This window comes from Medicago sativa, chromosome 5, assembly GCF_051527215.1.
Source record: "Medicago sativa cultivar Bolivia chromosome 5, Bolivia_mono, whole genome shotgun sequence".
NCBI classification, from domain to species: Eukaryota; Viridiplantae; Streptophyta; class Magnoliopsida; order Fabales; family Fabaceae; genus Medicago; species Medicago sativa.
Window position 1 is genome coordinate 51,546,547 of NC_140753.1, and position 21,925 is coordinate 51,568,471.

At 33.2% G+C, this 21,925-nt stretch overlaps 4 protein-coding genes across 6 annotated transcripts; 2 read left to right on the plus strand and 2 right to left on the minus strand.

The window, feature by feature from the left end:
* Positions 1-1,084: 1,084 nt before the first annotated feature.
* On the minus strand, positions 1,085-3,899 carry LOC146922827 (leghemoglobin-1). Its single transcript, XM_085715628.1, has 4 exons — positions 3,759-3,899; positions 3,521-3,632; positions 2,313-2,420; positions 1,085-1,319 (listed from the first exon to the last, which is right to left on the minus strand). The coding sequence occupies exons 1-4, from the start codon at positions 3,851-3,853 to the stop codon at positions 1,191-1,193; spliced, it is 444 nt and encodes a 147-aa protein (XP_085571754.1). The 5' UTR covers positions 3,854-3,899; the 3' UTR covers positions 1,085-1,190.
* Positions 3,900-5,877: 1,978 nt separating this feature from the next.
* Positions 5,878-7,140, plus strand: LOC146922828 (uncharacterized). The gene has a single exon (XM_085711615.1). The coding sequence runs from the start codon at positions 5,878-5,880 to the stop codon at positions 7,138-7,140; it is 1,263 nt and encodes a 420-aa protein (XP_085567741.1).
* A 2,350-nt stretch (positions 7,141-9,490) lies between these two features.
* On the plus strand, positions 9,491-10,242 carry LOC146922829 (uncharacterized). The gene is made up of 3 exons (XM_085711616.1): positions 9,491-9,521; positions 9,623-9,865; positions 9,968-10,242. Exons 1-3 carry the CDS (start codon positions 9,491-9,493, stop codon positions 10,240-10,242), a joined length of 549 nt encoding a protein of 182 aa, XP_085567742.1.
* A 1,004-nt stretch (positions 10,243-11,246) lies between these two features.
* On the minus strand, positions 11,247-15,354 carry LOC146922830 (transcription factor bHLH30-like). Of its 3 annotated transcripts, none has more exons than XM_085715611.1 (3): positions 14,866-15,354; positions 14,103-14,677; positions 11,247-11,851 (listed from the first exon to the last, which is right to left on the minus strand). In XM_085715611.1, exons 1-2 carry the CDS (start codon positions 15,067-15,069, stop codon positions 14,114-14,116), a joined length of 768 nt encoding a protein of 255 aa, XP_085571737.1. In that variant the 5' UTR covers positions 15,070-15,354; the 3' UTR covers positions 11,247-11,851; positions 14,103-14,113. The 3 variants fall into 3 exon arrangements, 2 of the variants coding, with proteins under 2 accessions (XP_085571737.1, XP_085571736.1); XR_015012593.1 differs by having other exon boundaries at positions 11,270-11,851; positions 13,991-14,677; positions 14,866-15,299; XM_085715610.1 differs by lacking the exon at positions 11,247-11,851 and having other exon boundaries at positions 13,824-14,677.
* Positions 15,355-21,925: the final 6,571 nt, after the last annotated feature.

A 21,925-nucleotide genomic window follows, 5' to 3' on the forward strand; every position in this document is an offset into this window, starting at 1 on the left:
ATCAGACCTGCAGAATTCATGATTTTGACTTTTAAACCTCAAAATTGAGTTTCCAATGCACATAAAACACCCAGAACACATAGAAAACAGTTTAGAACAATTACATGGCAACAAACAACATAATTTCAATGATTAAGAGCAAAGGGGGTACTAAACTATAAGTTCATAATTTCTAACTTAACATTTTCATCATCTCACATAACACACATAACCCATAGGTAGGAGGATCAATCTAAAGAACTCACCTAAATGATTCATCAACTTGCACAAACAAAGCTCCAACTTCTAACTTTCTTCCAATCCAAACCCTAATTTGCTTGTTTGTCTTAACTTTCATCCATGCTTGATCTTGCTAGCATACAATCACCATCACTACCCTTAAGCTTGTACCACCATGATTTGCCTTGCAAAGTAGATGATTGGTGCCAAAGAGAGGGAGAGATCGATGGGTAGAGAGAAGGAGGAGAGAGCACCACAATTCTTCAACCTAGAGAGCGAAAGGTTAAGGAAAAATGAGATATTTTAGGCCAAAATCCTATAAATATCTCTTTTGAACGCAATTTCCAAATTGCCATTGTCTTAAGCGTGCTTAATACGACACTGATACTTAACTCGTGCTTGAGTAACATCTCGTAATATTATTTCCCTTCGTGATTAACATTCTTCATCCTACTTGCTTTCCATGAACATTAGTCCTCTGATACATTGAACAGATAAATTTTCCATTAGCTGATGAGCGGGATATTACAGTGGAGATGGTGGTCTGAGGTCTTTTGAGAAGAGAAGAGGAAAATGATTGCTCTGTGTGTGTGTGTGTGAGAGAGAGAGAGAGAGAGAGAGAGAGAGAGAGAGAGAGAGAGAGAGAGAGGTGGATGGGGGAGGTTGTGGTTTTGCAGTGAAATTACCAAAGTGCCCATGCCACATTAGTAGGTGGTACAAAATGGAGTGAGCAACCTATCATTTTCCAAATATAATAGACACTGTGATAGAACACACATACTCTTTGACAGGGTCGACCCACTTTTAAACTTGGGTTTTATCAGGGATTTGACTAAGAGATTTACCGGCATAAACACTAACAATATTTCATAAATATTTTTATCATAATTTATTATAGGAACTTGTTTAACAAGTTTTAGTAATACATATTTTATTTATTAATCTTTTTATGATAATAGATCATCACAGGTTTAACTCATTGCTTTTTTAATTGCAGTTGCCAGTGCATCATAAGCTACTTCCCAAGCAGTGTTAAGCTCTTCACTCCATTTGTCTCCAGCTGCTTCTTTTATTGTTTTGAGCAAAGCCTCTTTAACCACCTGTAAGGCACCAAAAATATTAACTTTGGATCAGTGATTTAACACTTATAAAATAGGTATGTTAATACAAATGGAAAGTATTTATTGAAAACTAATTTATTTTCAAATAAAAGAACTATTAATATATTTTTAGTATTATTTTTCTATTTTTACCTCCTTATTAATTGGCAGAATGCAGTCAATTGTAAATTTAAATATATTTTTTGTCATAACAAATATATAGTTTAAATTATTAATATTTGTTTCAATATGTGTATCATTGGCTTTTAGTCTTGAAAAAGTAAAAAATGTAGTTCCTGGAAGAAGAAGAAGAAAACAACAGACGGAAACATTTTTTAGATATATTTTTTTTGGTTACAAACATTATATATCTAAAAAATGTCTAAAAAACATTTTTTTAGATATATAATTTAATAGACTATAACTATTTATAATTTACATAAAAGTAATTATAAAATAGAGTAAATAATATTGAATAAAAAAAATTAAATCACAAAAATCCACAATTCTTCTTAGAATTTTAGTAAATCCATTGAGTTTATATTATTATATGATAGTAATTTATCTTTCAAACTATATTATACTCCCTCTGTTCCTTTTTAATTGTCACATTTTGACTTTTTACACAAACCAAGACAACAAATACTTTTACTACTTTTGATACAACAATTTATCTTTTTCCTATAATAATCTTAATCATTTAATACTTCTTTTCATACATTTCTCTCTCTGCAATAAATATATAGGTAAAACCACATTTAATGTTACTTTGAACTTTGAAAACGACAGTTATTTAGAAACAAAATTTTTATGCAAAAGTGACAATTATAAAGGAACGGAGGGAGTACATGATTCTCTTTAATTATTTACTTCCATATCATAATATAAAAAGTGGCATGAAATATGCTTATTTATCTTTGTATTATTGAATTAGGGGATGCAAAAAAAATAAATTAAAATGCATCTACAAAAATATTTGACATGTTGTCATACCACAAAATGAGGATCAACAACTCCCTTTCGAACGTGGATAGCACCCAACGTAGCATCTCCCAAAACTACCCCCCCTGTTGCTCGAAGTTGAACAGCTGAGTCACGCACCTACAATTTAAAAGTTAAAAATATTTTTAGGTTGATAACTATGTTAATCAAGGAAAGTTGTTAAAAAATATACAATCGAATTTAACATTATTCCTATTACTAGAACGGAAGTATCCTTAAAAAAAACAAGAAAGAAAGTATTAGTTCTATTTATAATTTGAAATGAACAATTTTCCAACTAGTAAAAATATTAAACGAATTTTAATCAAGTCTCTTCCAATTGTGGAATTTTTGTCTTCTATATCTCAATTATGTTAATTGGGTCTCCTAGATATCACAACTTGCAACAATTAATATTGTGGCACTCCATCCATTAATCATCTAATATTTTAAGATAAGAGCAAACATGACTCTAAGTTGATGTTGATTTGAGCTACATATTGAAAGTATAATATATATAGACCAAATAAATATAAGAGCAAACATGACTCTAAGTTGATGTTGATTTGAGCTACATATTGAAAGTATAATATAGACCAAATAAATATCTTAGCAACATGAAAGACCTTATTTGACCGCATTAGTTGGTACGTGCCAACTTTTTTTTTGTCTGAGGTTTGAACCCTAAACCTTCTATATATTATGTATTGTTCTTGTCAATTGAGTTAAGCTTACGAAGACGGTCGATGTCAACTTTGATTGACGATGTAGGCTCCTGGAGTTAAAAACGGTTGTAAAGAGTTTGATGTATGTAGCGATTGAGATAGATGGAAGTTAAAAATGTTTGTAAAGAATTTGAAGTAGGCATGTAGCGACTGAGATCCAAAATTTTATGGCACTTAGAAGTTTTTTTTGTATATATATATATAATTCAACAATGTTACATGTATTAAATAAATAATGATACGCAAGTACTATCATACACATATAAGAAGTAACATTACCTAAAATAAATCTTAAACTACTTGCAAATTCTCTTAATATAATTATTTGGATCATGTTAATCAACTTAATATTTTAAAGTAAGAAAATAAAAGTAAGTTTTCATAATTATGTAATCAAAAGAAAGAAAGATTTCATAATTATTAATTTCAAGAAAATCATTGACATTATTGAAGAATAAAAGGGAAAAAAATTAATTGATCTAAGATTATACTTACGAGTCCAAAAACTTTTTCAGCGTGAGCTTGGAGTTGAGGACTATCTTGTACTTCAGCTGAGTTCTTAAGAAAAGAGAACAAACCTTTTGCTGCAGGTGCTTTCTCTAATACGCTATTTTAATAAAAAAAACAACCAAACATATTTTTGTTAATTAATTTACATTGTATCTTTTTTAAAAAGACAATAAACATAAAGGACAAAAACAAATAAAAAAATCTAACGAGAGATAAAACTTACACAGTGTAGAAAAAAACACTATAACGAGGAAGATTTTGTTTGAATGCCTCCCATGAGCTATTGACTAAAGCCTCCTGCTTATCGGTGAAACTCATATTTCTCTCTTTTTTTTGTTTGTTTTATTATTTGTATTTTCAATGCAGTAATGTTACATGCATCCTTTGTTTATATAGAAAGTTTGAGGTGTAAAGAGGTGTATTATTTTATTGTAATTCTATTTTTAAAGAATATAATGGCTTGTGGAGGTGACCATTGTAGTTATTAAGAGACAAAAAACTTTTCAAGAACTTAAGCAAGTAAATTACAATTAAATAAAATAAGGGAAATGCTAACAAGTGCCCTTAGGGCACTTGTTAATGATGCAAAAATAGAAATAACTGATAAATTTAAAGTAGAAAAAGTTATTTTTTAAAGTTTCCATGCATTGAATGCACCATTTTCAAGACAAGATTTTTTCTTTGGTCTTCTTAACAAGTGCCCTAAGGGCACTTGTTAGTATTTCCCATAAAATAATACCTTTTTTCGGCTACAACAGAGGGAGCTCGAAGATAATAACTTTAAAATTTTAAATAAGTAAACATTAATTTTATTCAAAAAAAAAGTAAACAATAATATAAAGATTTTTCATTTAATCAATGTAACCATTAATGATTTTAATAAGAAAAATAAAATGAACGTTAGCAATAGTAACATTAAATAAAGTATCACCAAAGGTTTTGTAAATTTTTTAAATTTACTATTTATATAAAAAATAAGAATTCTACACTATAGGAAAGACATGGAAACTACGAACAACGCCAAAAGAGACTAATGATATTTGTACAACTATTTTGTAATAATTTCTGAAATAATCTTTCTTTTCTCACTTCTTATTTGACATCTTTATTTTTTCTCTTCTTACTCAACAAAATCAATATATATATATATATATATATATATATATATATATATATATATATATATATATATATATATATATATATATATATATATATATATATATATATATATAGGACATATCAAGTGAGAGCACTACTTATTATGAGAGATGAGAGGAAGAAATTACAACCACTCAATTAAAATAAACGGCTGAGATTAGACTGCTCATTAAAAAATACGCCACATTGTATCTTCTTAACCTTCATCTTCCCTCTCCTACACCGCTTCTTCTTTCTTCTAAAATTCAGATCCCAGTCCTACCCAACTATTCAATCTTAATTTTCTTCCACTAGCATCTTTCTTTCTCTCGTGTGTACTATTATCCATGATGTTCCTATCTTTTTTCTTCAGCAATTGTTCGATACTAACCACAAGCTTCAATCCTTCTTTCTTCAACAATTCTTAAATCCCCTTTGATATTCTAGGTTTCTTGTTAATTTGTTACCTTTTGTTTAGATCTAACTAACTAAAATTATCAAGTCCAGGCAGATTATCAAGTCCAATTAATTATACAAAAACTATGAAATTCAAACGACGAAGCTTCTCAAACAAAGATCCCATAAGTTTGTGTTAACAATAATTTTATGGGTAATTTACCAATGTTTCATACCAATATAATCTTGCAGCCTTTTCATTTTAATCATCCAGGCTTAATCGAATTCGGAAAAGAAAAAAAAAAGAGGAAAAAAATGGAATTGTAACAAGGAGACGACGAGACAGAGATGTAAGGATAAGGGTGAAAAGATTAGCTGCAACTTTAAAAATTTAATACCACCATAATGATTGATCCAAGGGTTGTAATTTAACCCTCTCATCTCTCATTATAAAAGTCCTCTCACTTGATATGTCCTCTATATATATATATATATATATATATATATATATATATATATATATATATATAGAGAGAGAGAGAGAGAGAGGAGGGGGGGGGGGGGGGGGGGGGGGGGGGAGAAAAAGTAAGAATATGATGAGAGTATGGGAGAGTTGTCTCAAAAATTATACTAAAATAGTTATACAAATATCATTTCTAAAAAAAAAAAAATTGTAAAGAGTTAAATATGTTTTCATTTTCAATAAAATTGTGACTTTTTAAGTTTCTTCACTATATAAAGTATGCCCAATTTTAATCTAAAACAATAGAGACAGATTGTAGGCTACCGGAGGTAAGGTGGCAAAAATGGCATCGAGAGACTCTTCTTTATCTATTCAACAACGGGTGGAGGATGCAGGTTTTTTGAACGTCATTGTTACACCGATGGGAAGTGATAGAGTTTTTTTACATTTTACGGGGGGCGAAGACATTTGGAAGTTGTTTAATGAAGCTATTCATTTCTTCGGTATGTTGTTCTATGACTTGCATAAATGGACGTCAGAGGATGAAATTTATGAACGGGGTGCTTGGTTGCGGATATATGGTACTCCTATGCATGCTTGGAATGAAATGTTTTTCAAGATTTGTGTTTCAAGGTGTGGTAGATTTATCCGATCAGACGATTGTACGGTGGATAAGGCGAGATTGAATTATGCTCGAGTTCTTGTTTCAACAACTTCTTTGGAGGTAGTTAATTCAATGTCTGAGGTTGTCATAGATGGATGTAAACACATGATCAAGTTGGTGGAGGAGTGGGTGTGTAATTTAGGCGAGGATGCTTTTTTATCAGAGGAAGAAATAGAGTCTAGGACGGAAGCGTTATCTAATCATAATGACGCTCACAGAATGGAGGAGGTTCAAGGGGAGATGGATGAATTGGTGGATGACTTAAATAAGGTGTGGCTAAAACAAGATGAGAAAAAAGTTGGAAGTGGTAATGGTGCAGCAATTTCTATGCATGATGACGTTAATTGTCCAGCAAAGTTTGTGCAAGGGAAGCATGGTAAAAGGCCGGTTGGAAGTGCTAATGTTAAAGGGGCGGGCGTGTTACAAGGTGCTTCTTTAAAGGGTAACTCAGGTTCGAGTTCGGCGCAGGTGGAAGTGAGAACAACTTCTAAATCCAAAAATGCCACTATTTCGAAACATAAAAAGAAGAAGGTTGGAGTTGCTTTTAACCAGCCGGCTAGATTTATCAAGAGAATTGCTAGACTTCCTTCGAAAGATAGAAAAGAGATCTTGAAGGTTCTAAAGAAACAAGAATGTAAGAAAAGCATGTTGTCGAAGGTTTCAAAGGTGATGGTAAATTCTTCATCTAATTCTTCCAATAATTCTAATTCTTCGGTAAATAAAGATTGGGAGAATTGGGTCTTGCTTCATGGTAATAAGAAGTTGACGACGGAGGATGTTACGGAGATAGATGTGTCTTTGGGTGTTAATTTTATGGGAGATAAAAATAATAGTTTTAATCTGTTGACAAAGGAAGGAAGAAAAGAGTGGAGGGTGGGGAGAAGGAGCTTGTTAGTGGAAGGGGATATGGTGGACAAGAGGTCTGTTGGTGAGGGTGTTTAGGGGGCGGTAGTGAGGGTGTTAGTGGGGGTGGAGTGATGTGGTGATGAAGGTGTTGTCTTATAATGTTAGGGGACTTGGTGGTTTTGAAAAAAGAGCAGAGGTTCACCGATTTACACAAGAGAAACATCCTTATGTGGTTTGTCTGCAAGAGTCGAAGTTGGGTGTGATTGATGACTTCACTATAAAATCTATATGGGGGGGTGCTCTTTGTGGGTATTCTTATCAAGCTTCAGTGGGGGCGTCTGGAGGGTTGGTAACTATTTGGGACACAACGGTGGTGGAGGTTTGGTGTACATTGAGTTTCAGGCATATTTTGATTATGAAAGGGAGGGTGTTAAGTACTGGTAAAGAATTTATTATTGCAAATGTTTATGCCCCTTGTGATACGTCGGCAAAACATGAATTTATTCTTTTGGTTTGTATGTATTTGTGGTGACTTTAATTCTATCAGATCAGAGGAGGAGAGAAAAGGTAGAAGCACAATGTTTTTTTAGTTGGATGCATACAACTTTAACAACTTCATTGAGGGCAGTTACTTGTTAGATTTACCGTTATGTGGCAGATTATTTACTTGGTATCGCGGTGATGGTGTGTCGATGAGCAGGTTGGATAGATTTTTGGTGTCGGCTAATTGGTGTGTTTCTTGGCGAAACTGTATTCAGGTGGCTCACCAGCGGCGCCTCTCTGATCATGTCTCGTTGGTGTTGCACATTGATGATGCTATTTGGGGCCCTCGTCCTTTGCGCTTGATGAAGTGTTGGGCAGATTATCAAGGATATTCGGAGTTTGTTCGTGACAAATTGAATTCTTTCTGTCTAGATGGTTGGGGTGGTCATGTCTTGAAAATAAAGCTCAAAATGATTAAACAGTGTCTAAAGGAATGGCATCAACAGCATACTAAAAACATTGATGGCAAGATTATGGAAGTTAAGAATCGAATTTTTTCCCTTGACACTAAAGGGGAGGAGGCCGAATTGCAAGAAGAAGAAATCCAGGAACTTCATGATTTATCAATGAATTTGCATTCATTGTCTCGTGTGCATACTAGTATGAATTGGCAGAAGGCGACGATGAATTGTGTAAATGAAGGAGATGCAAATTCTAAATTTTTCCATAATATGATGTCAAACAAGCAACGTCGAAATTCTTTACATATGGTTCACGCAAATGGGGTTCTAGTGGAGGGGGTTCAGAATATTCGTACGGCTATTTTCAATCACTTTGCTAGTCATTATCGTGCTTCAGTTGTTCGGCCTGGGGTGCAAGGCTTGAATTTTAGAAAATTGTCATTTGCTCAAGCTAGTAATTTGGTGTGTCCTTTCTCTTTGGAAGAGATAAAAAAGGCTGTTTGGGAGTATGAGAGTTTCAAAAGTCCAGGGTCGGATGGTATAAATTTTGGCTTCATAAAAGATTTTTGGCATGAGTTGAAAGATGATTTTATGCGATTTTTGGTGGAATTCCATCGAAATGGGAAATTAAAGAAGGGGGTAAACTCAACTTTCATTGCTTTGATTCGAAAGGTAGATAGTCCTCAAAGGATTGCTGATTTTAGACCAATATCATTAGTTGGCTGCATGTATAAGGTGTTGGCAAACCGTTTATGTTCCGTCATTGATTTGGTGGTGTCAGATACTTAATCAGCCTTTGTTCATGGCAAACAAATTCTTGATGGCATTCTTATTGCGAATGAGGTAGTGAATGAATCTAAACGCATGAACAATGATTTGTTATTGTTTAAAGTTGATTTCAAAAAAGCATACGATTCGATTAATCTCAATTATTTAAATTTTGTGATGTTGAGTATGAATTTTCCAAGGCACCTACATGTCTTCTCTCCTGGTTTACTTTCTTTCCTTCTTCAAGGCACCTACATGTATAATTTCCTCTATCGAATCTATCTTTAAAAAAAAAATTGGGGGGTTGTGAGGTCTCTAAAAAAATTGCTTGGATAAAATGGGATTCAATTTGTATACCTGTGGAACGAGGTGGTTTGAGGGTTCGGAGGTTAGGGGAATTTAATTTATCTTTGTTAGGGAAGTGGTGCTGGAGGTTGTTGGTTGATAAGGAAGGATTGTGGTACCGTGTTTTAAAGGCTAGGTATGGGGAGGTAGGTGGCCGAATCCAGGGAGGGGTAGAAGCGCTTCGGGGTGGTTGAGGATGATGTGCAACGTAAGGGAAGGGGTGGGATCGGGAGTAGGGAGTTGGTTTGATGATAAAATCTAGGTGGGTGGTAGGTAACAGTCGTAACACTTTCTTTTGGACTGATAATTGGCTAGGTGGAGTTCCTTTATGGATTCAGTTCAGCCGCTTATATGAGTTGTCGGTCCATAAAGAGTGTTCGGTGGAGAATATGGCGAGAATGGGGTGGGAGGAAGGCGAAGGTGGGTGGGGGTAGAGGCGTCGGTTGTTGGTGTGGGAGGAGGATAGTGTGAGGGAGTGCGCGACTTTATTGACTAACGTTACTTTGCAGGAAAATTTACAGGACCACTGGTGTTGGTTGCTCGATCCTTACATGGTTACTCAGTTAGTGGGACTTACCGTTTCCTAACATCTATAGAGGATCAGGTGGCTGTTGATTTAAACAAAGACGTATGGCACAAATTGGTTCCTACAAAAGTTTCTCTTTTTGCTTGGTGTCTCTTGAAAGATAGAATTCTGACAAGATCAAACTTGGCGCGTCGACATGTTCTCCAACCTAATGACACTTTGTGTGTTGGAGGATGTGGTTTCATTGAGACGGAAGATCATCTCTTTGTAGGATGCGATTTGTTTGGGAGCGTCTGGTATTTATTATGTCAATGGATTGGTTTTTCTTATGTTTTTCCAGGTTCGATTATGGATCACTACTTCCAGTTTATTCATTCGGGGGGTTTGCCACGATCTTCACACTCTTATCTTAAGGTTATTTGCCTTGCTTGTGTTTGGGCAATTTGGAAGGAGAGAAACAATTGTATCTTTAAAAATGCGGTAATTGATCCTCACAATATTGTCGAAAAGGTGAAGCTGAATTCCTTTTTATGGCTATCGTCGAATTTTGTACCACTTGCGTTTGGTTTTCACAATTGGTGGAGACACGCTCTTCTTTGTATGGGTGCCGTGTAATTTTTATTTATTTTTCTGGTGGTGGCATCTGTGTCAGGTGGCTAGTTATTGTAACAGACTTTGGGTGTTTCATCGCTTTTAGCACACCTTGTACGAGGTGAATCACTCTTATTTTGAGCAATATATTCCATTTTGATTTATTAAAAAAAAATAACAATAGAAACACATGTAGTTCTAGAGCGATGTTGAGGTACATACTAAGAAGATTAAAGCATCTTGTACCTATAATTCTCTCTCGTAACAATTTGACTAATTGCAAAAAATTAAACTAACGTAGATAAATTAAGAAACACAAATACAACACAAAAATGTGATGTGGAAAACTCTGAAAGTAGATAAAAATCTCAACGATGTCTAATGTCAACCAGATACTTCTTTCAACTGAAAAAGTGAAATTTTTACAACCCACAAATTTCTTTCAAACATCTCACGTTCCCCAACATATCATCTAAAGTAAACATCTGAAAGACATCTCACAATTGATACGCCGCAAGTATATGAGTATATCGTCGTAATAAAAAGTTATCAAACCTCAAAACTTCTGATCATGAAGGTTACCTTTTTCGACGAAGTATGCAACTAAAAAGTATTTTTGGGTTTTTTCAAAGATTGATGGTTGATTTTTCGTTGAAAATATGTTATTGATAAAAAAAAACGTGTTGGAATCATTGGAGTTCATCACTATGATAAACATTTCCAAGTCCTATTATTTTCTAATGTCGTGGGAACTCATTTCCTAAGAATGAGGTAATCGCTAATTAGTATCTATTATTTTACTTCAAATCCTTCAAGACCTTTGTCTAGCCTTTATTTCGAGCAACTAATGGTTAGATAATTGACATCAACTAATGGTTATGAATTATGGTGTCACGAATCATTCCTTTTATATCAACTTCAACTTGCGTTAGCTCGTTGACAACAACTAATGGTTGTTTGATCTTGATTAGCCAAGTTATGATAATAATACTCTAATCCATTTTGAAAAACAACAAGGCTAGATTAGGGTTTTGAATTACTTCAACAAAAGAAAAAGAAAGGGATTACAGAAAGTTCGTTATAGGACTATATTTCCTGATTCCAAGACAAGAGAAATACTAATCATTCATTGTAAGAATGAATTTCCCAATAAAATAAAATAAAAGAAAAAAAGAAAAACAAATTTTGTTTAAAAACAATAGCACAATACAAGAGTTTTCTATAGTGTAATGTTGTGCGAAATCAAGCATAAAGGTTGTCATATTTATAACCTAAGCTTTCTGATTTCGTACACCATCATATATTATAAAGCTTTAAGGATGATATTAACACAAAACCATCCAATTTGTACAATGAAAGACCACTAAGTTAAGTTCAAACGGTTAGCCTAGGGTTACGAGTTACTGTAACAACCACAATCTTTATGACTTTGATAATTTGGCATTCTTGCTTCCTTAGTGATGGTTATGGAACTAAATGCCACAAAATTTTAAGAGTTGGTGAGTAATTTTCCACTTATTGGTCGTTGAAAGAAGTCTACATTGCTCCATGACTTGGCTTGGTCAAGTAGTCTTCAATATTTGTAGAAGCTCCATCTTTCTTGCACTATACCTTCATATTCCTCTTGCATTATCTATTTATTCAAAGGTTTAAATGTGTAATTGGTCCCTGCACTTTTAACAGATTTTGGCATTGGTCCCTGCACTTTTTTTTGTTTGGCATTGGTCCCTGCACTTTGTAAAAATATTGGCATTGGTCCCTGCACTTTTTTTTGTTTGACATTGGTCCCTGCACTTTGTAAAAATATTGGTATTGGTCCCTGCACTTTGAAAAAATATTGGTATTGGTGCCACGTGGCATGAAATGATTGGGACCAATACCAATATTTTTCCAAAGTGCAGGGACCAATACCAATATTTTTACAAAGTGCAGGGACCAATGCCAAACAAAAAAAAGTACAGGGACCAATGCCAATATTTTTACAAAGTGCAGGGACCAATGCCAAACAAAAAAAAGTGCAGGGACCAATGCCAAAATCTGTTGAAAGTGCAGGGACCAATTACACATTTAAACCTTATTCAAAATAAAAGCATAAAAGGGAAGTATAGTAAAATGCAAATAAAACATAAATAAAAGCATTATTTATTAAATAAAACATACCAAAAAGTATAGTAAAATATCATGTTGTTATCAACACTAGTCTAAGAAAATTACAAAAGAGAAAAGAAAAGAGTTGGATACAAGCTTTAAGTATTTTCGACTAGTGCATTATTCCAAGTTGTTTCATTCCAATCACCCCAACAATCATAGCATAAAAGAACTACTCCCTTCGTCCCAATTTATCTGAGCCCTTGGCTCATTTCACACATATTAAGAAAAATGTATAAATAAAGGGGAAAGTGAAATATATTGTATTGGGAATGATAAAAGTAGTACTCCCTCCGGTCACTATTATAAGCAAATTTCTACTTTTTAGATTCATTCAATAAATAATGTATGTGGTCTACAATATAGACCACATACAGCATTTATTGAATGAACCTAAAAAGTTAAAATTTGCTTATAATAGTGACCGGAGGGAATATTATTTAGTGTTATATTGTATTGGGAATGATGAAAGTTGTATTGAAAATTGAAATGGCTCAATTATTTTGGGACACTTTTTTTTAGAAAATAGGTCAGATATTCTGGAACGGAGGGAGTACTATAATATAGCATTGACCACTTTCTTCATTTACTGAATTGGGAAATGTGGGACTTATTGCAAGCTGATGTATTTCAATAACTCAAACAATCATAGCTTTGAACTTTGATATTTCACCATAAATAATATATATACTACACTTGAATATAAATCATTTCAAGAAATATTGTACTTCTTTCAAAAAAAAAGAAATATTGTACTTTTTCATATATTTATCGTAATATTTGATGACAATCATTTGAGGTTGACCCTAGCTATATAGCTCTCATAAGCATTACTACACTCCTATTTTTTTTGGGTTAAATATGTTTTTGGTCCCTATAAATATGTCAACTTTTCGTTTTAGTCCCTCTAAAATTTTCCTTCAACTTTTAGTCCCTATAAAATTTTCAATCACTACTTTTGGTCCCTATTTTTAATTTAATTTTTGTATTTTTTAATGAAATTGTGCAGAAATGTATAAAATATTCTAAAAAAGTTTCCTAAAAAAAATTAGAATTTTTTAACAAAACATAAATTAAATATGAATTTTTAACCTTAAAACATATAAAAATTCATATTAAATTCATGTTTTGTTAAAAAATTCTGAATTTTTTTTGGAGTGATTCTTATAATATTTTGAATTTTTCTGCAAAATTTTATTAAATAATATGAATTCTACATATGAGTTTACTTTAAAAGAGGGACCAAAAGTGAAGTTTGAAAATTTTATAGGGACTAAAAGTTGAAGGAAAATTTTAGAGGGATTAAAACGAAAAGTTGACATATTTATAGGGACCAAAAACATATTTAACCCTTTTTTTTTCTTCCATATATTATCATTTTCATCTTATAAGTCAATAGATGATATTTATTTAAGTAGTTTTTCCATATTTGTGTACAATACAATAGGTCCACAATCTTCCACCGGTAAGGTGGACTTTGAGCTGAATTTCAAGAGGGTGACAGATAATTTTCATCACCAGATAGATTTCACTTTTGTTTTACCAATAAACTTATTTCTCTATGAGTGAGTAAAAACTAAAAGGAAATTTAAATGACAAAATGTTTGCATTAACATCTATTGACCTTCATAGTAGTCTTTGTTTCTTTGCCATGATATTTTCTTTGATTTGAAAAACCAACTACTAAACAACTACATATTTGATATTTCTAGTTCTAGCACTCAGAAAAAACAAACCTAATCATGTGTTAGCAAAAGTCCTCATTCTTCCTCAACAACAAGGAACGGTCAACCTCACGAGCCCGTTTCCGGCCCAACAAAATCGGGCCCAACCCAGAATCCACAAAAGCCCTATTCTCTATAACAGCTTTCAAACCCCTTTCCAAAGCTTCTACCTCCTTCTCCTCTCTTCCATTATCACCACCTTCACCTTTAGGCCACTCCACCACCACAACACTCTTTGTCCTACCTCCAACCGTCATCATCTCAGCTCGAACCGGTTTCGCCAGAACCGAACGGATTGCTTGTGTTAGATCATGGTTCAGACCCGGTCGATCCTCACAACACACTGTCACTTTCATCCTCCGTGGTTCCCCTTCCTCTCTACCACCGCAATAACTCACTGTCGCCTCGTCTGATTCTCCCGGAAAAGGCCATGTCTCAGTTACCTCCGTAGAATTAACTGAACCAGGTTCTCCGCTGCATGAAGAGGAAGACTCTCCGTCATTGCGACGATTCGCCATTTCATCAGCTTCCTTCTTCGACCGTTTCACGTGTTGCACCACTTCCGCTAACAACGACGCCTTATCGGACTGCACATAAAATAACATGTTAATATCAGTTTATTCAACCGTGTTCAGAGCCACCACTAAAACAGATATTTTTATAGACCAGATACATTAACTTTTGTTGACTCATTTGTTTCTTATAAAAATGGACATGAGGGACTAGTATTTTTGCAGAAGAATGTGAAGTTATGAAATGGAATGGAATGAATGACCTTTGTGGTGTTAGGAAGGAGAGAGCGAAGAGTGTTGAGATGAGCGTTGATTCTCTGTCTGCGTCTCCTTTCAGCTTCCCTATGACTCTTGCATGCTTCTTTTGATTTTCTCTCAGATTTTGAATTGTCACAGTTGATTTCCTCATAGTCTTTATTATCCATCCAGCTCTCAAACCCGTAGAATCTTCTTAAAGGAGGAAGCATGATCTTTTTTCTTCTTGGTTCTATGGAAAAAGTGATATGTGTTTAAAATTTCAATGTAACAAAGAACAAATTAAATATTTTAGTGTCTGTTGTTGATGTACGGTAGGATCAATGATGATGGTGGTACTTTGGGTGATAAAAATGAATAAAATAGGAAGAAGGGGAAGAAGGAACAAAAGAGTTGTTCTAGCTAGAAATACAAGTAGGAAATAGGGAGGTTAAATGCTTATGAGAGCTATATAGCTAGGGTCGGGAATAAGTTAGTACCTGTTATATTTGTACATATGTCTACCAAGAGGGACAAAAGAGACAGTTACTTATACACACTTTTGTTTTGCAGACAAAATAAGCATCAAATGTTTTGCTTGTTATTTTTTGGAATCAAGTGATATAGCTTTATTTTAACCTTTGTTAACTAGCCCTTTGCAAATACTTACTTTGACTGGAATTACATGGATGGGTGGTGGGATTTTTTTGGATCAAGAGATGATTCTTTTAACCAATATAAGGTGAATTAACCTTAATATGCTAACCTTTTGAAAATAATTTGACTGTCTTTTTATAAGGATGAATTTTATTAGCATTGAGTAACAATATATCATATATGGTTGGAAGAAGAACTATCGTGACAACATTTTCATTACACTCCTTAAAAAAATGACGGGTAATAATAGGTCAAATTCAGACCTATAAATTTTGAAATTGACACTACAAAATCCGATCTGATGTAACTCATTTCCACCCCTGTAACTCATTTCCACCCCTGTATATGACTGGAAGAAATATGCTATCTTTCATTACACATGCTATTTTTGTGTAGCCTAATTTAGTGAGATTCATTTCTATTTTAACCAATTAAAGACCAAGAAAATCTATCAAACAGTGTATTCATGTCAATTGACACGGTATTGTTAGACTGAAATGTTACCCAAATTTAAACTTTTTATTTGATAGTTTTATGTGCAAGTTTTATGTTGTATTTGACACTTTGTCTAAGGAGAGAAAAAAAAGTGTATTCACGGTGGTTTGAATGATATGGAGTTTGGTGCATGTGTGTGTATGTATATAATATGAAAAATAAAAAATGATTTTACATGCACTTAATTATATATTGCACTAAAATATCATTTTATTTTCACACAAATAATCACTTAATTTTACTAATTTCCAATTAATCAAGGTTTGATGCATTGTATGTCTTCCACACATGACATATATATGTAAAAATCTCTTATATCGATAGTATTATTAAACAGTTACGATCCCACTCCTACACAGGACCCCATATCCACCTTTCCATCTCAACAACAAAAATAACCTTGAAAAACAATCTTTAAAGCTTTCTCTCCCAACCCATCGATCCCTACCAAGATTTATTTACTTTTTAGTAAGTTCCTATTATTATGATGATAAAATATCACATTGTTTAACGTGTTATCCAACTATGAGTGCATATTGGTACAAAATCAACTAGATCTTGAATTTCTAATACAAACATACAGTATATGATATGAAAACAAAACTAAAAAGTAAATATGATGTGGATGGTGTATTGAAAATTTGAAATGAGATAGTCCATTATAGTGGTGGTGTTTGGTGCAAAAAGGAAAGAAGGGGTCCGGGAAGCAATCACTATCAAAGGAAAAAGGGATCAAACTGTTACTTAATAGTCTCATCTCATTCTTTCCTTTCTGGCCGGCGCCGACAGCTTTCGTTGAAGGAATCAAAACGATACAGATGGCCATGACCATGATATGCTAGCTGTGCTGCTCACCCGACAACCTCTTTTGCTTCTTGGATCACTTGCTCTGCCTGCACTATCGTCTTGTCTTGCTTTCGTACAAACTTGGATTTTCTTCTAATCCATTTCCATCTTCCAAAAAAACCATCACAATCACTATATTTTGTCTTGGATCTTGTTAACAAATGCCCTAGAAATACTCTTTAAAAGTGAATCAGAGGTAAAATAGTATAGAACTTTATCTATATAGATGGTAAGTGTAAATAATTTTTTTACGTTGGTAATTGATTATAATCGTCATATCATAAAATAATATAAAAACATTTGATTATAAACATAGTTGTTTTTAAAGTGACAAAGACGAATGATTGTGATTTATTAATAGTGTACAAAATTAAACTCAACAATTTATATTTTTATTTTGTTTGATTGATTTTGTATATTTTGTACAATAATTAATTTTGTTTATTACTCACCTAAAATGAATTAAACAATAGATTGAAGATTAAATTAAATAATTCTATTCGAGAGCTCCTAAATGTGGCAATATCGATTAAATTTGTGTTTGATTCTTGGGAAATGCTAAAGAGTGCCCTTAGGGCATTGGTTAAGAAGATAAAAATAGAAACATTGTCTTGGGAAATGGTGAAAAGTGAAGAATTTAACTTTTTAAAAGTCAAAACATTGTTGAATTCAATGTAAATATACTACTTTTGATTTCCTTAACCATTGCCCTGAGGGCACTCGTTAAGAAGACCCTTGATTCTTTTGCGATAAAAATTGAATTTTACAGAATGGGTTTATAAAATTAGTTTTGTTAGAATTGATTTTAAATTAAAATAAAAAAAATCGTGAGAGTTCATAGAAGATCTAAAACAATCAATATCTTGAAAATATGGTGTTATGAATTTGAGGTCGGAACATATATTTTCAAAGAGGAATGATATTTTGACATCCAATTTCCAACAACTTTTTGTGACAACCTTTTTCCTTTCTTTTTATTGGACAATAACAATAGAGAGAGAAAAAGGAAGAGAAAGAATAAAAGTACAATGAGAGTATGAGAGAGAATGTCACAAAAGTTGTTAAAAAATGGATGTTCAAATATTATTTCTCATTTTCAAATAAAGTAATTAGAGTTTCTTTAAAAAAAAAATGTAAAGTAATTAGAGTTAAAAACTGCAAAGTTTATTTTAAATTAAAATAAATTCTAATCAACTTCAAATTAAAATCAATTATACAAACAAAATCCATTCTAATATGAAATTCTCAAAATCACTTTAGACTTTACCAAAAATGGAGTGAATCACTTTTGATCTTATAAGGTTAATACATACCTCTAAATTCACTTCTGTCGCTCTCAAAATTAAATCCAAAGATACATAAACTTAACACTCTACTGATCAGCATGCAGCAAGCTCTGATTTAGCACTGCCCAAGAAAACCGTCTCTGTTAATTTGCTTGTTATTTACTTTTCATTGTTGATAGTTGATCCTTGTCAAGTAAAAGTAAATTACCAATTAAAGCAATACATCGCCGATCTGTATTTCTTCTGCATGCATGTCTTTCCATTCTAGTCATTCGGAGATGCTTATCTTTTTCTTTGGTTTTTTACTTGCCATCAACTATTGTGTATGTGCCATCTTAATGTATTGTAACATTTTTTTTATCCATAGTTTAGACTTAAGATTACATTGATTCTATATATGTCACCGTACCATGATTTGTTTATTTACTTATTTATAAATTTTCTAATGTTTTCACTTTTTATTATAGTGAAGGGGTACTCTAACCAAAATATCAATTGCTAAGGGGTACTCTAATGTTTTCACTTTTTATTTACTTCTGCATGCATGTTTTATATTGATAGAACCCAAAAAAAATGAGGGACAAAGAATGCAATGGTTCACTTCACTTCACTCCATATTGGCTGACACATTCTTTCTTCCCCCACCCATTGGTGGGTTTACCACACATTCTTTCTCAAATAAAATTAAAATTCTGAAAAATGTGCATGTGAAGATGTTGGGTGGACCCCATAATGGTAGGAAGGAAAAATCAACATCCCATGTCAGTGCTAGCTGCTGCTCGAGCAGCAAGAGCAGAAGACTTCAGATGGTATCACCCAATCTGCAGGAGGCAGGAGGCAGATCTAGCCTGAAACATCACCTATCTATTTCAACTGCACCTTCTAATTAAACTCAAACTAATTCTAGAGTAATGCTCAAAATCAATTCATTTCATACCATACTCCAAAGAATTGATCAATTAAGTTATTAATCATATTTGTTTAAAAAATGTTAATAATAATATCAGCCTAATATCAAATAATCTAGTTTCTTTATCGTCTAATAGAATAAAAATATATTTAGTTAACACTTTGTTTAAAGCATACTCAATTTAAGTATATCCACGCATATCTTGATTCCATGCATATTATTCATCTAGGGTAACATATTGATGTTTTCACTCATCACTATGAAAATGAGATGGTTATTATCAGAAAACACATGGCTAAGGATTGAATTTTTCAATTATATCACTATTAGGGGGTAATATGTGTGCTGAATTTTTAGCAAAGCTTAGAACAAGGTCTATCGATGGTCTTTTAATTGTGAGCATCCTTTGTTGCTTACGACGAACAATATGGGTGTAGCTTATCATCGCGGCACATAACGTCTTTATGTGTTTTTATACGTGAACAAAATTAACTCATTTCATTCAATGTCATCCTCAATACAAGTTGGCATATGATCATGATAATGGGGACTAACATAAGACAATGACACCCTTGCTGACAAATAGGTCACATTGTTTGCTTGTAGCTTGATGAAACTTATCTTAATGTTTGATAAATTAGAGTGTGAAGCTTTACAATAATTTAAAATAGCTCATAATTCGGAACTGGTATCGAATTTGTTGGAGATGTTGTCAACAAATTGATTACATCCGACACCGCCATTAAGCCTCGATTGCCAAGCCAAATTATCACCTCTTTTAGACTGCATGCTTCCGCTTCTTGTGGTAGTGGAATGCCTTGAAACCAAACTGTTTTTGCTGCTATATACTCACCATTAGCATCCCTTAGATACATTCATATATCGTAACACCTTTAATCCCTTGAAAATTCATGCATCCATGTTGCACTTAACCTCACCCAAGGCTGGTTTTCTCCACCTGGTCTCGTTGTTGTTATAGTTTTGTGTTGTCCTAGTTTTGATGCCCGAACCTGAAACGATTGTCATATGTTGCTGCTTGGAACGCATTTGTTGTCATTGATGCAAATATTCATTTGTCAATCGAACTGATATTGCGAGTCGGGTTTCCAAATCATCCCAAAATTTCTCATGTTTGCAATTCGAAATGCACCACATGTTGGTGATTTCCAAAATAATGAAATCACTTTAGAACAAAAAGTTGTAACTCTTCATGGGAACCATTCATATACATTGGAACATTATTATTTATTATACATAATGAACCATGACATTGATTCAAGTGTATATGGTTATAACCTTTGGCAAAAGGGTGCTTAATGAACCATAGCATTGATTCAAGTGTATATGATCATAATCTTTGGCAAAGGGATGCTTAATGAACCATAGCATTGATTCAAGTCAAATGGGTGTTTTCTCTCATGTGAAGAGTCATATAATGCACTATAAATGTTTGGCATTTGGGCATTAGTTCGACACACTACAACACATAATTTTGGACAGAATTTTGTTACACTAACAACATAATTCTTCATCATTCTCTTACTCTAAATCATCCATCAATTCTCTAATGCATGAGTGAATTGCTGGAACCATAAATCTATAAAATACTGTTAGGAGATACGCTTGGTGTGGTTGTGCAATACACGTCAAGGAACTCATAGTATCCTGAAGGGGATTCGCCGGTCATTCCTTATTGCATCCAATATACAGTTATTGGTGGGGGCGAATCGAACCTAAAGGTTAGTATGGCAACCCCATACGCTTTGAGTTTACATGCATAACCATTAAACTTTTCAGGTTTCAAGTGCAGCGGCATCTTCCCAACAATCTAGATATACAACAATCTTTGGAATTTATGTGCACACTTCATCGTATTCATCTTCATCATCTTCTTGGTCAAGTTATTGCAGCAGACCCCCAACACAAGATCCAACACCACAGTCATAGCAAACATATGTAGATTATCATGGGACAACAATTCATTCAATTGATGAAAAAAAGTCGACAAAACCATCAACTATTTCCAATTTATCATGGATAAAATTTCAGAGTCTCTCTTCAGCTCATACCTCCTCCACCTTGTGGCATCCAACCTCCTTTTGTGTTTTTCTTTTTTCCATTTTCTCTTGCAACAAAAAAAAAAAAAAACATCACTAACATATATCAATTCATTCTCTTTCTCTCTCAATATTTAAATTAATTTTGGGTGTCAAGAAATCATTTTTCTAAAAGGATGGAAATCGAATACAACTATTTTGTTAGACATATTTTGATGTCCAAATAACATTTGTCTAATTTTTCTCTTATCCTTGTGCTAATGGCTGTAGTTTGGAATTTGGATTGATATGTGTGTATGATTTTGACATGTCCATAATACAATAAGCATGTCCCCCCAGGCTCACTATTTCGACCCTATGCCAAATGCCTTATTGTTATTGTTATTGATATTAATTTGACCCCACCTTTGTACAATTGTTCAGTTTCCAGGTGAGCCCCCACAACCATTGTTCCATGCATTTTCGGCATGATAGACAAAAAGGAAAAGAGAGAAACCTAATAGAACTTGGGGGAGCTTATATTGCCCTTAAGGGCGTGCCAATGTAGATGCTTTGTGGTTTGGGGACAAAATTTCTTCCTCATTACTCATGACTTCTCTGTTCTTTGATTGGATGGACATATGATAAATGATAATAATTTATTTTATCAAAGCTCATTGTACAGCCTTTTCTTCAATTTTGATAGTGTTTCAATTTATTTTTTGAGAGGTGATATAGTGTTTGCTCAAAAAAAAAAAAAAGGTGATATAGTGTTTCAATTATTGTAGTCTTTTGAGCAATGTTTTATCGTCACCTTTATCTCCCTAAATTTATGATATTTTTGAATACAAACAAATAT